Here is a 12,476-nt window from a genome sequence, read left to right on the forward strand (position 1 = left end):
AAATCCTAGAAGAGAACACAGGCAGTAGTTTCTCTGACATCAGCCTTAGCAACATTTTTCTAAATATGTCTCATAAGGCAAGGGCACAAAAGCAAAAATAAACTGTTGGGACTGAATCAAAATAAAAAGCTTTGCACAGAACAGAAACAATCAACAAAACAAAAAAGCAACTTCCTGAATGGGAGAAGATATTTGCAAATGATATACCTGCTGAGGGGTTAATATCCAAAATATCTAAAGAACTTATTTATACAACTCAACACCCAGAAAACAAATAATATAACTTAAAAATGGGCAGAAGATATCAACAGACATTTCTCCAAAGAAGACATCCAGATGGTCAAGAGACACATGAAAACCTGCTCAATGTCACTCATCGTCAGGGAAATACAAATCAAAACCACTATGAGATATCATCTCACTCCTGTGAGAATCGCTAAAATCAAAAACACAAGAAACAATGAGTGTTGGTGAGAATGTGGAGAAAAAGGAAGCCTTGTGGTTGGTGGGAATGCAAAATAGTGCTACCCTGTGAAAAACACTATAGTTTCCTCAAAAATTAAAATTATAATTACAGTATGAGCCAGTAATTCCACTGCTGGGTATTTACTCAAGGAACATGACAGCAATGCAAAAAAAAAAAAAAAAAAAAAAAAAAAAAAAAAAATATATATATATATATATATATATATATATATATATACACTCCAATGTTTATTGCAGCATTATTTAGAATAGCCAAGATATGGAAGCAATGCAAGTGTACCTGGACAGATAAATGGATAAAGAAGATGTGGTGTGGGGTGCCTGTGTGTCTCAGTTGATTGAGGGTCCAACTCTTGATTTGGACTCTGGTCATGATCCCAGGGTTGTGCGATCAAGCCCTGCATCAGGCTTCGCACTGAGTGTGGCTCTCTAAAATAAAATAAATAATTAAAGCAAAGATGTTCTGTGTATATACACAAAAAAATATTACTCAATCATAAAAAGAATGAAATTTTGTCATTTGCAACAACACAAATTGACCTAGAGAGTATAAAGCTGAGTGAAATAAGTCAGTCAGAGAAAGACAAATACCATATGATTTCACTCATCTGTGGAATATAAGAAACAAAAGTAAAAAGAGAAACAAAAAAACAAAAAAAACCAGACTCTTAACTATAGAGAACACACAGATGGTGATCAGAGGGGAGGTCAGTGGGGGATTAAGAGTATGAGTAGTGTGATGAGCACTGAGTAATATATAAAATCTTTGAATCACTGTACTGTACACCTGAACCTAATATCAGTATGTTAATGATGCTAGAATTAAAAAAATTTTTAATTACAAAAATAAAAGCTTTCAAAAAATAAATACTCATTTAGTATAAGTATGCCCTTAATGTTGTTTGGAACATACTTAACACTAAAGAATTATTGTTTACTTGAAACTCACATTTAACTGGTATCCTGAATTTTTTCTGCTAAATCTAGAAATCTAGTTCGTATGCTTTTTTCTCACTGTCACACTCCAACCAGCCTTCCTAGCCTCTGGGCCTTTGCACTTACTATTTGTTCAGTTTGGAATACTCTACCTAAAGCTACTGTATTTATCCAATTATGTTCTTTCTAACAGTATTTTGACATTATATGTTTACTATCAGTTTCCTCCATGGACTACGAACTCTTGGAAAAGAGTCTTCATCTTGTTTTCAGTCAAGGCCCCATTGCCTGGCACAGCATCGGACACATATTGGCATGTAGAGCTCAATAAATAATATGCTGTTTTAAAATAATTAAATGGAAAATTTCTAGCAAATGCAAAAGTAGAGAAAACAGAGTAATAAATCCCGATGTACTCATCCCCCTGCTTCAGCAACTGCCAACAATCTTTTTTCATCAACACCCTGTAATGGGTGGTATACCGGCCTCCTAAAAAGATAGGTCTGTGTCCAAATCTCTGGAACCTGTGAATGTGATCTTATTTGGAGAAGAGGTCTTTGTGGATGTCATTAAGTTAAGGAACTTGAGATGAGATCATCATGGATGATCTAAGTGGATCCTAAACCCAATAACACATGTCCTTATAACATAAGAAAAAATACAGATACACACAAGGTGAGGTGGTACAAAGATGGAGGCAGAGATGCAGACGATGTGGCCATGAGTCAAGAAAGGCAAGGAGTGCAAAAAGCCACCAGAAGCTGGAAGAGGCAGGGAAGGATTCTCCCCAGGAGCTGCTGGAGGAAGAGCAGCCCAGCCACCATCTTGACTCTAGACTTCTGGCCTCCCAAAGTGTGAGTTCTGTTGTTTTAAGCCTTCCCTCTGTAGTACTTTCTTAGAGCAACCATAAAAAACCACTGTATACTCCCATCTACTGCCCCCCAATATCATGGGAGTATTGTGAAGAAAACCCTAGACAGTGTATCACTCCATCTATCAAACATTTAGTACATTATCTCTAAAATGTAAACAGTTTTGGGGTGCCCGGGTGGTTCAGTCAGTTAAGCATCTAACTTCGGTTCTGGTCATGATCTCATGGTCTGCAGTCCATGGGTTCCAGTCCCACATTGGGGTCTGTGCTGACAACTCAGACCCTGGAGCCTGCTTTGGATCTTGTGTCTCCCTCTCTCTGCCCCTCCTCTGCTAGCATTCTGTCTCTCTCTCAAAAATAAATGAACACTAAAAAAAAAATTTTTTTTAAAGAAATACAGCAAATACAAAGGAAAAAAAAGAGCATTTTTTGTGTTACTAAATATAGGCCACATGAAACTTTCTACTTCAATCTTTTGGACAAGGTATATGATAGCTGTTATGACAATTTTTTAATACATCAAAGAATCCATTAAATTTTTTTCTCCCTTTATTTATTTTTAAGTCCAAGAGATGTCCTAGGGGCTGATCATGATTTGATATTTGGTAAAAACAAAATAAATTGCTTTGCAAATCTTCATAGTACATGAAATTATATACTTTTGAAAACTTTACTAGCCTCACAATCATCAGCATCTTACATCAGGTAACACATGTCATTGTTGGAAGCCCCAGATGCAAGTGCTGGCCATCCATGCCCGCTTCATTTAATCCTGAAAATCTTCCTTGCTTTTTCTAAATCTTCCTCACTGATAGGAGGCTTCCTCTGGCTGCCAGGCTGCAGAAACTTCTTCACGGGAAGGAGATTGCTAATTCTGGTCTTCAGGGCCTGCAATACACAAGGGCACAGCCTCAGACAGAGCCAGGGCCAGCCCCATCCCTGGCACAAGCCAGAGACCCTCCTAGACAAGGACCAGCTGAGTGCCCTCCATCAGCACCAGTGTGAGGTTGGGAAATACACAGCCAGCGAGACACGAAGATGGGAGGAAGAAAAGACAGCTCGATCCCATTTTCCCCAAAGATGTCTTTCTTTCAGGCTCTATTCAGTTTCTATTCAGTTTCTTCTTCCCTACACGAAATCCTGTAGCTTCATGGCTTTTGTGCAATACGGGGAAGAGGATTGTGTCTGTCAGAATCCACACACATCAAGTCTCCAAACAGACAATGAAAATGTAGGAAAATTGCCCTGGACGAGAGACAGAAAATATAGAAAGCTGAACCATGAGACTGGCCAAAACCAGGCATCCCACTGAGAGAGGGACTGAGAGAGGGAGACTGCCCAGGGGAACATGATGTCTGCCCTTAGGAGCAGGTGCGGAGGGAAGAAATCAGAGGGTAGGAAACCTCCTCAGACAGGCACAGGAAGGAAAGAGAAGGACACAGGTGGATAAGGGAAATCCCAGAGAAACCAAGGACAAATGCCACAGAGCAATGGGGATGGGGAGACGGATGCCGAGCCCTGGGTCCTTCTCATGGTAAAGACATAGTGTTCTTCTTGGGGAAGCATCCACCTCAAATGTTCTGGGCATGACAAGATTCTCTGCATGCCTCGACCAGCACCCGGGAGGTAATTAATGTTGGAGACGTGGGGACGGCCAAGTCCTGGGCAACGATGGGACCCAAATGTAAATGTTAGATTCTAGAGGGGGAGATGCGAGCCTTCCCTCCTGAAGGCTGTGAGAGAGATTACCTTCAGCAGAGGGAAGTTGGCCATAAGGCTGGGGTCAAGCTCTTCCACATAGTACAGAAGTTCAACCAGGTGAATGTCAGCCCTGCTCAGCCTGTTGCCAACAAGGTAGTCCTGTCCGTGGCTCTTTAACACCTGGCAGGTTTGAGGAATTACATCATGAGCACAGGCATGGTCAGGCTGGGTCCCTCTGCCCCTCCCCGCACTCTCCAACCCAACCTCCTCACCTCTGCTGCCTCACTGAGGGGGTGTTGGCTGCAGACCCTCTTCGCTGCGCTCTGACTCAGTGTGACAGCAGGTCTCTGCTGTTCTTTCCCTGCTCCTCAGCTGAAGCCCCAGCTACCGTTTCCCTGAAACGTGTGCTCCTGTGTATCCCTTTCAACTATTCTGATGTATGCAACTTTTCCTAATAAAATGTTGGGGAAATTCACAAAATTTATTAAAACATCCCAATAATATGCAAATGATAACGTGAAGAGAAAACCCCACGGCATCACCGGCTTAAGGCACTTTGGGTAAATACCCTTTCACACTATGTACACATATAGAAACATGGATAATTGTTATGCAAAGAATATAAGACCACTTCAAATGCCATATGGTAACATATGTTTTGCATTTAACTTACCATAGGGCGCTTTGATTTCAAAGTATAGGCTTGCTCAAGTGGGATGACTGTTCAGGTCTTTGTCATGTGAATGCGCCCCAACTCTCAGCACCACAAAAGTCAGGAAAGAGAGTATTTTTTTAAGTTTATTTACTTACTTTGAGAGAGAGAGAGAGAGAGAACGTGCACGAGTGGGGGCAGGGGCAGAAAGAGAGGGAGAGAGAGAATCCCAAGCAGGCCCTGGGCTGTCAGCACAGAGCTCAGTCTCACCAACTGTGAGATCAGGACCTGGGCTGAAATCAAGAGTGGGATGCTTAACCAACTGAGTCACCCGGGTGCCCCAGCCCATAGTTTCCATTTAGCATGATTTCAGGTAGTTTGGATCTTGAAACATTCTCCTCTTACATCCAAGGAGAAACATTAACTGAGATAAGCACTGTCTATAATGATGGAACCTTATTTCCTTAGTTTGCATGGCTGTCCTCTGAAGTGTGAGAGCCATGCCTTCGAGTAGGTCAATTCTTTTCTCCCTAACATCTCTCCATCTGTATCTTCCTCTTCATCACACTGCCCTCATCTCTGACTAGATACACCTCATCTGTCCACCCCCAAGACACTGCCACTTTCTCCCGAAGGGCAGCTGGTCTCATGTCTCCCTATCTCCCTACGCATGTTGCCACAGTATCTCCTGATGCATTGCTCTCACTGTGGTCCTCTTGGATCAAAGCCCCTATGTGGTGCTCTGTCTGCAGGACCTACTCCAATGTCCAGTGTGGCTCTCAGAGCCTTCAGCAGCCCAGGCTCTAACTATGACCATGAAAGTCTGCCAAATAGAGAATTCTCGATTGGTTCCTGGTAAGTTGAAGTCTTGTTGGAAAATTAAAACTTAGGTATCACTGGTGCAATTCTTCCTCACAGTCAGTTTTTATGAAATGCCTTGAGAGTCAGGGTGCTGCGTCAGTATTCAGGAAGGCTCATTGGAAGTGAAGGTAAAGGTTCAAGGAATGCCAGCCACTGTCTTTCTTTGTCCTCTATGTCCAGCACCCAAAGTGCTCAATGACTGTCCACTTACTTTTTCAAACACGGGGAGATAACGATCTGTTACTTTCTCTTTGATCTGGGCAATCTTGGCCTCTTTCTGATCAGGTGGACACAGAGGCAAAACGAGGATCATTTCATTCAAATCTGCCATACCTTCTGTGTACATATCTATCCTGAAAGACAAAATTACCAAATTGTCAAATGCCTTCTGCCTTGTTTTTAGAGTTGAAAAACATATAAGAACAGGCATCAGGAGGTAGCAAAGTATATCAGCTCCACTGGATTCAATTTTTTAATGTTTATTTATTTTTGGGAAAGAGAGAGAGAGAGAGAACAAGTGGAAGAGGGGCAGAGAGAGGTGGGAGAAAGGATCTCAAGCAGGTTCTGTGATGACAGCAGAGAGCCCAATGTGGGGCTTGATCATGACTGCGAGATCATGACCTGAGCTGAAGTCAGATGCTTAACCGACTGAGCCACCCAGGCACCCCTGGATTCATTTTTATATGCCAGTCATTCAGCTCTGATTTTTATTTGATTTGACCATTTTCATCCTGGAATAAGCCATCAAGGTACATATACATGTCTAAAATTGTCATTACACTCATGACCAAATAGAGGGACAGAGTCACAGACAAATCAGTGAAATCCTGCAAATACCCATTAGGACCATACCTAGGGTCTGTCACCTCTGCCATGGCTTATTCTGTGCACAAATGGAGTGTGACTCTATGTGGCTATGACCTGCCCCCTAAGTGATCTCCAGAGAGAGTCTCTGGAACAGCCATCTCAGTCATGTTCCCTTCCTCTCTCATCCTGTTACACCACACAGACCTGTTTATGTGCCCAACGTCAGCAGGTTTTCCAATTATTTCCCACAGCACATGGTTCCACACTCCGTCCATATGCAGTTGCCCAACTCTGGCCTTGTTTGCATTTCTCAAGTCTTCACCTAAAATATCCCCTGAAATGGTGAAATTCTTAATACAGTTTCAACCAGTGCATATTATAAGGGATCTCTTTTTCTTTTGTTTCAAACTGGCTTTTCTATCTTACTTATAAAAATACCGGTTCTGCTTATAAAATCTTTACTTATAAAATTCGGTTCTGCTGAAATATATTCACATAATTGTCACCCTTTACAATGTATTTTTGTAGTTTTTAGTACATTATGAAACCATCAACACATTCTAATTCCAGAACATTTTTATCACCCCAAAAACAATTCTGTGCCCGTGACAGCCACACGCCATAATCTCATCCCTCCAGCCCCAGGCAACCACTCAACTACTTTCTGTTTCTGTTGATTTAAACATCTGGACATTTAATACAATTGAAATCATACAATATGTGGCCTTTGTGTCTGGTTTCTTTCATATGGTATGTTTTCAAAGCTCATCCTTGTTGCAGCAGGCATCAGTAATTTATTTTCTTCGTGGTTAAATAATATTCCATTGTATGGATATTCCACCTTTTGCTCATCCATCCATCGCTGATAGACATTTTATTTATTTCACCTTTGTGACTACTAAGAACAGTGCTGCTATAAATGTTTGTGAACAAGTTCTTGTGTGAATATGTTTTTAAATTCTCCTGGGTGCATATGCAGCAGAATTGCTGAAATATGACAACTATGTGTAATTTTTGTGTACTTGCTGAGAGTCCTTTACAAGATTTAAATTTCAATCATGTGGTCCCATCACAACAGACAGGAGATTGCCCAGACAGCATATTGACTAAATCTGGCTGCTTCAGTCCTATATCAAAGTGTTCAAAGTAACCGTGGCACCTTGAGGACCAGACTCTGCTAACTTTTGTCAAATGGCCAGTTCGTGTAACTGGCTGATAAGTTAGGGTCCTAGCCATTATAATTTCTGTAATTTCTGAAACTTGTAATTTCTTAATTTGTAATTTCTGAAACTTGAGAATCCAAAGGATCCTCCTTTGGATCCTTCCTTTCTCGAGCCTGATTCTCTAGACACTCAGACACTTGTCACTTGTCTCTAGTTGTTGGCTATCTTCAGCTCCTAAGGCCTGAGTACATGAGTCATGTTGCACCATCCTCTTGGTTTCATAGTTCATCAGTTCTGGAAACCTCTGTCATTCTGCTGTACCTGTAGACACAACCCCTTATATAACCACCCTCACTTGAGCCCACGCCAAGTTTACTATTTCCTCTCCCTGGTAGGTCTCTCCTGTGCTAGACCTCAGTTATACCACCAAGGCCTCTACTGCTGTTGGCCATAAAACCTGTGAGCACAGTCTTGTTCATTCAGGGAAGGAACTAGATTGTTCCTCTTAACTGTTGCTGAAAACCCAGAAAATGTACCAAACAGGGCTCTCTCTTTTATGTCTTTCCCTCAGAGGTCATATTTGGTGGCAATGTCGTTGAGAACAGCTCTGGTCTCTGGGGCGCCTGGGTGGCTTGGTCGGTTGAGCGTCCGACTTCGGCTCAGGTCACGATCTCGCAGTCCGTGAGTTCGAGCCCCGCGTCGGGCTCTGGGCTGACGGCTCAGAGCCTGGAGCCTGTTTCCGATTCTGTGTCTCCCTCTCTCTCTGCCCCTCCCCTGTTCATGCTCTGTCTCTCTGTCTCAAAAATAAATAAATGTTAAAAAAAAAAAGAGAGAGAATAGCTCTGGTCTGTACCATCTTCATTCCATCGATCTCGACCATTGGCACTTACTGGAACTTACAGACTTCCATCTTTTGAAAAAAAGAAAAAAAAAAGCAGAGTTAAATGTTTTATGGATTATACTCTTTTTGGACGAAAAAAAAAGTTTGTGGAAATGACTAGAGATTTTTTTAAAAATGACACTAAAATGACCTGCTAACACTTTAACAGAATGGCATTTTATTTTTAGGTTCCTAGAGTCCTTGTTTTTCCTCTCAAGTCTTTTACTCTTTACCCTATTATTTCATTTATCTTTTGATTTCTCATCCAGGTCCATGAGAAGTCCCACATAATTTTGTGACAATTTATCTTCATGGAGACTTTAGGAAGATGTTGGAAGAGGGCTACAAGGCTGCCAACCAGATGTCATTTCAGATGGGAAGTTCCCAAGTAAGTCTGCAACAGCACTCCAGCCCGTCCTAAAGGTTAACTTGCTTCGAGTGAATACACTCCTTCCTTGCTGACCTAAGTCCCTGGATCTGTGACAGACTGGCCACAGGCCTTGAGGAGTGAGGGATCAGACCTTTCCCAGGCTGCAGAAGCCAGTGGGTTTGTTTGAAGATGCCTTGGCTTTCTGATTAACACAGCAATTTTTTTTTTCAGCAAAATATTTTTATTTTTTAGGTCATACAAATGATTTTACTAACCTCCCTTTGTGTATCTGTAGACCTTACCCTCCTCTGCAGAAAGAAGAGCACTCCTGCGTATTATGAAACAGGAACTAGACCCGCTCACACAACTCTGAGCAGTGAGATGACATTTACAGCTGGCATCAAGTCTGTGCATAATCGAGAAATGTTGCAGACCGCTGCATTCCCTTTACTGATTAACTACCCTGACCCCCCTGAAAAATTCCTTTGGAAGCCTTGGAGTCGGCTTTTGGACAAGAGTCTGCTTCTCCCCATGTGTCCAGCCTCCTGAATAAAGCTCATATTCCTTTCCAATCAAAACCCACCTCTTGAGTATTGGCCTTTTGAATGACAGGCTTGGAGCTCATAAACAAGGCTCATGGCGTTCATAGCACTTAAATGAGTTTTGAAAGAGAGTTCTATGGAGGGGTTCCTTTCCCTGCTCTTCAAAATCTGCATTATTTGATAGGATATTAGCTTGCAATAACCCACCAGAGAAAAGAACTCACATAACTGCTGGCCTATTTCTACTCTTTTCATTCTACTGCATGTGTTTGAGAGTCTTTGCATGGGCAGGCTATGTGGGATCCTGAACTCAGCTCACTTGGGGGCAGAAAAGCTGGAGAGTGCAAGGGGAGGGCATTCACAGGACATGGTGGGGGGTGGGTAGGGGGGTGGGGATAGTTCCTTTAGCAAACACTCAGAGTTCAAGCCCACCCAGGCTTGAGTGAGGTGGAAGATCTGCCCAAGGAGCCCCACCCCTTACCTTGGAGCCACTCATCTTCCATTCCACCACCCCCAGCTCCCACCACACTCACAAGTAGGTGTTCAAACCCTAACTTATGACTTCTACCTGATCCCCTCATCCGAGGAATTAGATACCTGGTCTTACCATTCTTTAAGTTACCCAAGTCTTCTTGGAGTTTCTATAAATTTCTCTTTGGACTGGAAAGCAGAAACAGTAAATGAGTTCTTGTTATTTCATTCCATAACATTATAGAACTTTGAAACCTGAATGGCGCTGTCTGGTACATACTATGGAGAAGGTAAGATTTCTGAGTGTGGCCAGGAATGCAGAGGAGCATGATCATGGCCATTTGGAAATTTAGATTAGACCCATCAAGACAACAGCATGGGCTGCAGCACGTAACAGCTTATTCTTGTCGGTTCAATTGACCTCCACCCCCTTGGCAATGGGGTTGTCATTGGCAATGATTAGGTTGTGACTGGGAAGGGGGATGTCATTTTGGAGGGAAGGAACTGAGGAGTCCTTCTAGTTATGAGTTTAATATCTCAGAAAAGCCAGTCTCACCACATGAGACAGACAGGACATTGCGTGTGCCCCAGTGTGGGCTATGCCACTGGGAGCCATGACCAACTCAGATGATGCCACCAGGGGCCTCTGCGGCCATTTATATCACTACATTCCATTTTATATTTAAAGAAAGAAAGAAAGAAAGAAAGAGAGAGAGAGAGAGAGAGAGAGAGAGAAGGAAGGAAGGAAGGAAGGAAGGAAGGAAGGAAGGAAGGAAGGAAGGAAGGAAGGAAGGAGGGAAGGAAGGAAAGAAAGAAAGAAAGAAAGAAAGAAAGAAAGAAAGAAAGAAAGAAAGAAAGAAAGAAAGAAAGAAAGAAAGAAAGAAAGAAAGAAAGAAAGAAAGACAAAAGGATCACCTGGAGAACTTGTAGAAGCACAGATCCTGGGCCTCCTTGAGGCGAGATTCTCATTTAGTTGGCTCAGATGGAGTCCAGGAATTTGCACTTCTACCCAGCCTTTCCACCTCTGGGTATATACTCAAAAGAATTGAAAGCAGGGTCTTGAAGAACTACTTGTACACCCACGTTTATAGGAACAGTATTCACAACAGCCAACAGGTGGAAGCACCCAATGTTCACTCAGAGATGAGTGGACAAACAAAATATTCTGTGCACACCCAATAGAATATCGTCTAGCCTCAAAAAAGAAGGAGATTCTGACACATGCTACAGCATGGATGAACCTTGAGGACATTATGCTAAATGAAAGAAGCCAGACACCAAAAAAGGCAGGTACTGTATGATTCCATTTACATGAGATGCCTAGGGTAGCCAAATTCAGAGAGACAGTGGTTGCTCAGGGTGGGGGAGAGGAGGATGGAGAGTTGTTTCACAGGTACAGAGGTTCAGTTTTGCAAGATTAAAAGGAGTTCTGCAGATGAAAGCTGGTGATGGTTACACAACAATGTGAATATGCTTAATGCCACTCAACTGTACACTCAGAAATCAGTAAGATAGTAAAGTTTATGTTATATGTATTTTGGCAGTCAGTCAATCAATCAATAGCATTCTAAGAAGCTCCCTGATGGAAATGCTGCTGGCCAATGAACCCACACAGTGGAGCAACCTTACAAAGAGGACTCCACCAGCCATAAAAACATTGGCTCTGTATACAGATTAGCTCTTGGGGATATCAGCTTCCCTCTTTATCACTTGGTAACTTGGTGTTGCTCTCAATAGAGCAAATCTCTTAATCTCTCTGGGTCTTTGTTTTCACATCCATAAAATGGATGAAAGCCTGGACCAGGTGATCCCTGTTTCCTTTGGACTAGGTGAGTGCATTCTTCGAATCTAAAAGTGCTTCCAGGAAAGAGCTCCAGTCAGCAGATGGAAAGACTGTGCAGTATATACAGTGTGGGTCTAGGACAGTCCAGACTTAGTCTACAGGGAAGAAACAAATTCCTTAGGAAAATTTGGTTCAGTCAGGTTCTGAAGGTTTTGGATCATGTTCAACACGCCTGGAATCTGACAGGTGGTCACTGGAATCTCTGATTTCAATGTTTGGCCATCTCCAGAAATGTAGAAGTTTAGTACAGAAGGAAAGCTACAAAAATGACCATGGAAGCCATCAAATTACCATGAAGGAGACTTTTATCCAACACTTTTAGAGACATATACTAAGGCAAAAGCAAACAATGGCCTCATTTGATCACTTTTTCCCATTATGTTTAAAATTCAACTTGTCGGGGCGCCTGGGTGGCTCAGTCGGTTAAGCGTCCGACTTCGGCTCAGGTCACAATCTCACGGTCTGTGAGTTCGAGCCCCGCATCGGGCTCTGTGCTGACAGCTCAGAGCCTGGAGCCTGTTTCCGATTCTGTGTCTCCCTCTCTCTCTGTGACCCTCCCCCGTTCATGCTCTGTCTCTCTCTGTCTCAAAAATAAATAAACATTAAAAAAAAAAAATTAAAAAATAAAAAAAATAAAAAAATAAAATTCAACTTGTCTGCTCATATTACAACAGGAACAAAAATTCCAAATTCATTTCAATGAAGCGAGTGTTTATTTCAATACATCTTCCCTCTGCTACAGCCTTCTACTTTGAACACAAACCATTTGAAACTCATCAACAATCAAGTTGCGCCTCTGTTAAAGCCCAGATGGCTTTAGGTTAAGATTAACCATCGGATCTCTGCACACCAGGTCTGAAGCACTGTGAAGAGGGCCTCTGTCCCTCCTTAGA

The 12,476-nt window shown here is 42.3% G+C and overlaps 2 protein-coding genes across 3 annotated transcripts in view; both read right to left on the reverse strand.

The window, feature by feature from the left end:
• Positions 1–2,824: 2,824 nt before the first annotated feature.
• Positions 2,825–9,894, reverse strand: LOC131514349 (glutathione S-transferase A2-like). 2 transcript variants are annotated; one of them, XM_058734248.1, is made up of 5 exons: positions 9,877–9,894; positions 8,368–8,387; positions 5,719–5,860; positions 4,043–4,174; positions 2,825–3,181 (listed from the first exon to the last, which is right to left on the reverse strand). In XM_058734248.1, the coding sequence occupies exons 1-5, from the start codon at positions 9,877–9,879 to the stop codon at positions 3,056–3,058; spliced, it is 423 nt and encodes a 140-aa protein (XP_058590231.1). In that variant the 5' UTR covers positions 9,880–9,894; the 3' UTR covers positions 2,825–3,055. The 2 variants fall into 2 exon arrangements, with proteins under 2 accessions (XP_058590231.1, XP_058590230.1); XM_058734247.1 differs by lacking the exons at positions 8,368–8,387; positions 9,877–9,894 and adding an exon at positions 6,519–6,604.
• LOC131514348 (glutathione S-transferase A4-like) overlaps positions 8,362–12,476 on the reverse strand; it is a 37,756-nt gene continuing 33,641 nt past the window's right edge. Inside the window, exons 7-8 of the mRNA XM_058734246.1 lie at positions 9,877–9,929; positions 8,362–8,387 (exon numbers count right to left, since the gene is read on the reverse strand). Of these exons, the coding sequence (XP_058590229.1) occupies positions 9,888–9,929 (42 nt within the window). The 3' untranslated portion in view covers positions 8,362–8,387; positions 9,877–9,887. The remainder of the gene's footprint in view (positions 8,388–9,876; positions 9,930–12,476) is intronic.

This window comes from Neofelis nebulosa, chromosome 6 (genome assembly GCF_028018385.1).
Source record: "Neofelis nebulosa isolate mNeoNeb1 chromosome 6, mNeoNeb1.pri, whole genome shotgun sequence".
NCBI classification, from domain to species: Eukaryota; Metazoa; Chordata; class Mammalia; order Carnivora; family Felidae; genus Neofelis; species Neofelis nebulosa.

What these genes read in the sequence shown, in the direction of transcription:
- LOC131514349 (XM_058734247.1), bottom strand. Translation starts at nt 6,589, where the DNA reads ATGGACGGAGTGTGGAACCATGTGCTGTGGGAAATAATTGGAAAACCT. An exon ending in ATCTCCCCGTGTTTGAAAAA is followed by an intron (nt 4,175 to 5,718) that starts GTAAGTGGACAG and finishes CAAACCTGCCAG; the next exon opens with GTGTTAAAGAGCCACGGACA. An exon ending in CCAACTTCCCTCTGCTGAAG is followed by an intron (nt 3,182 to 4,042) that starts GTAATCTCTCTC and finishes TGTGTATTGCAG; the next exon opens with GCCCTGAAGACCAGAATTAG.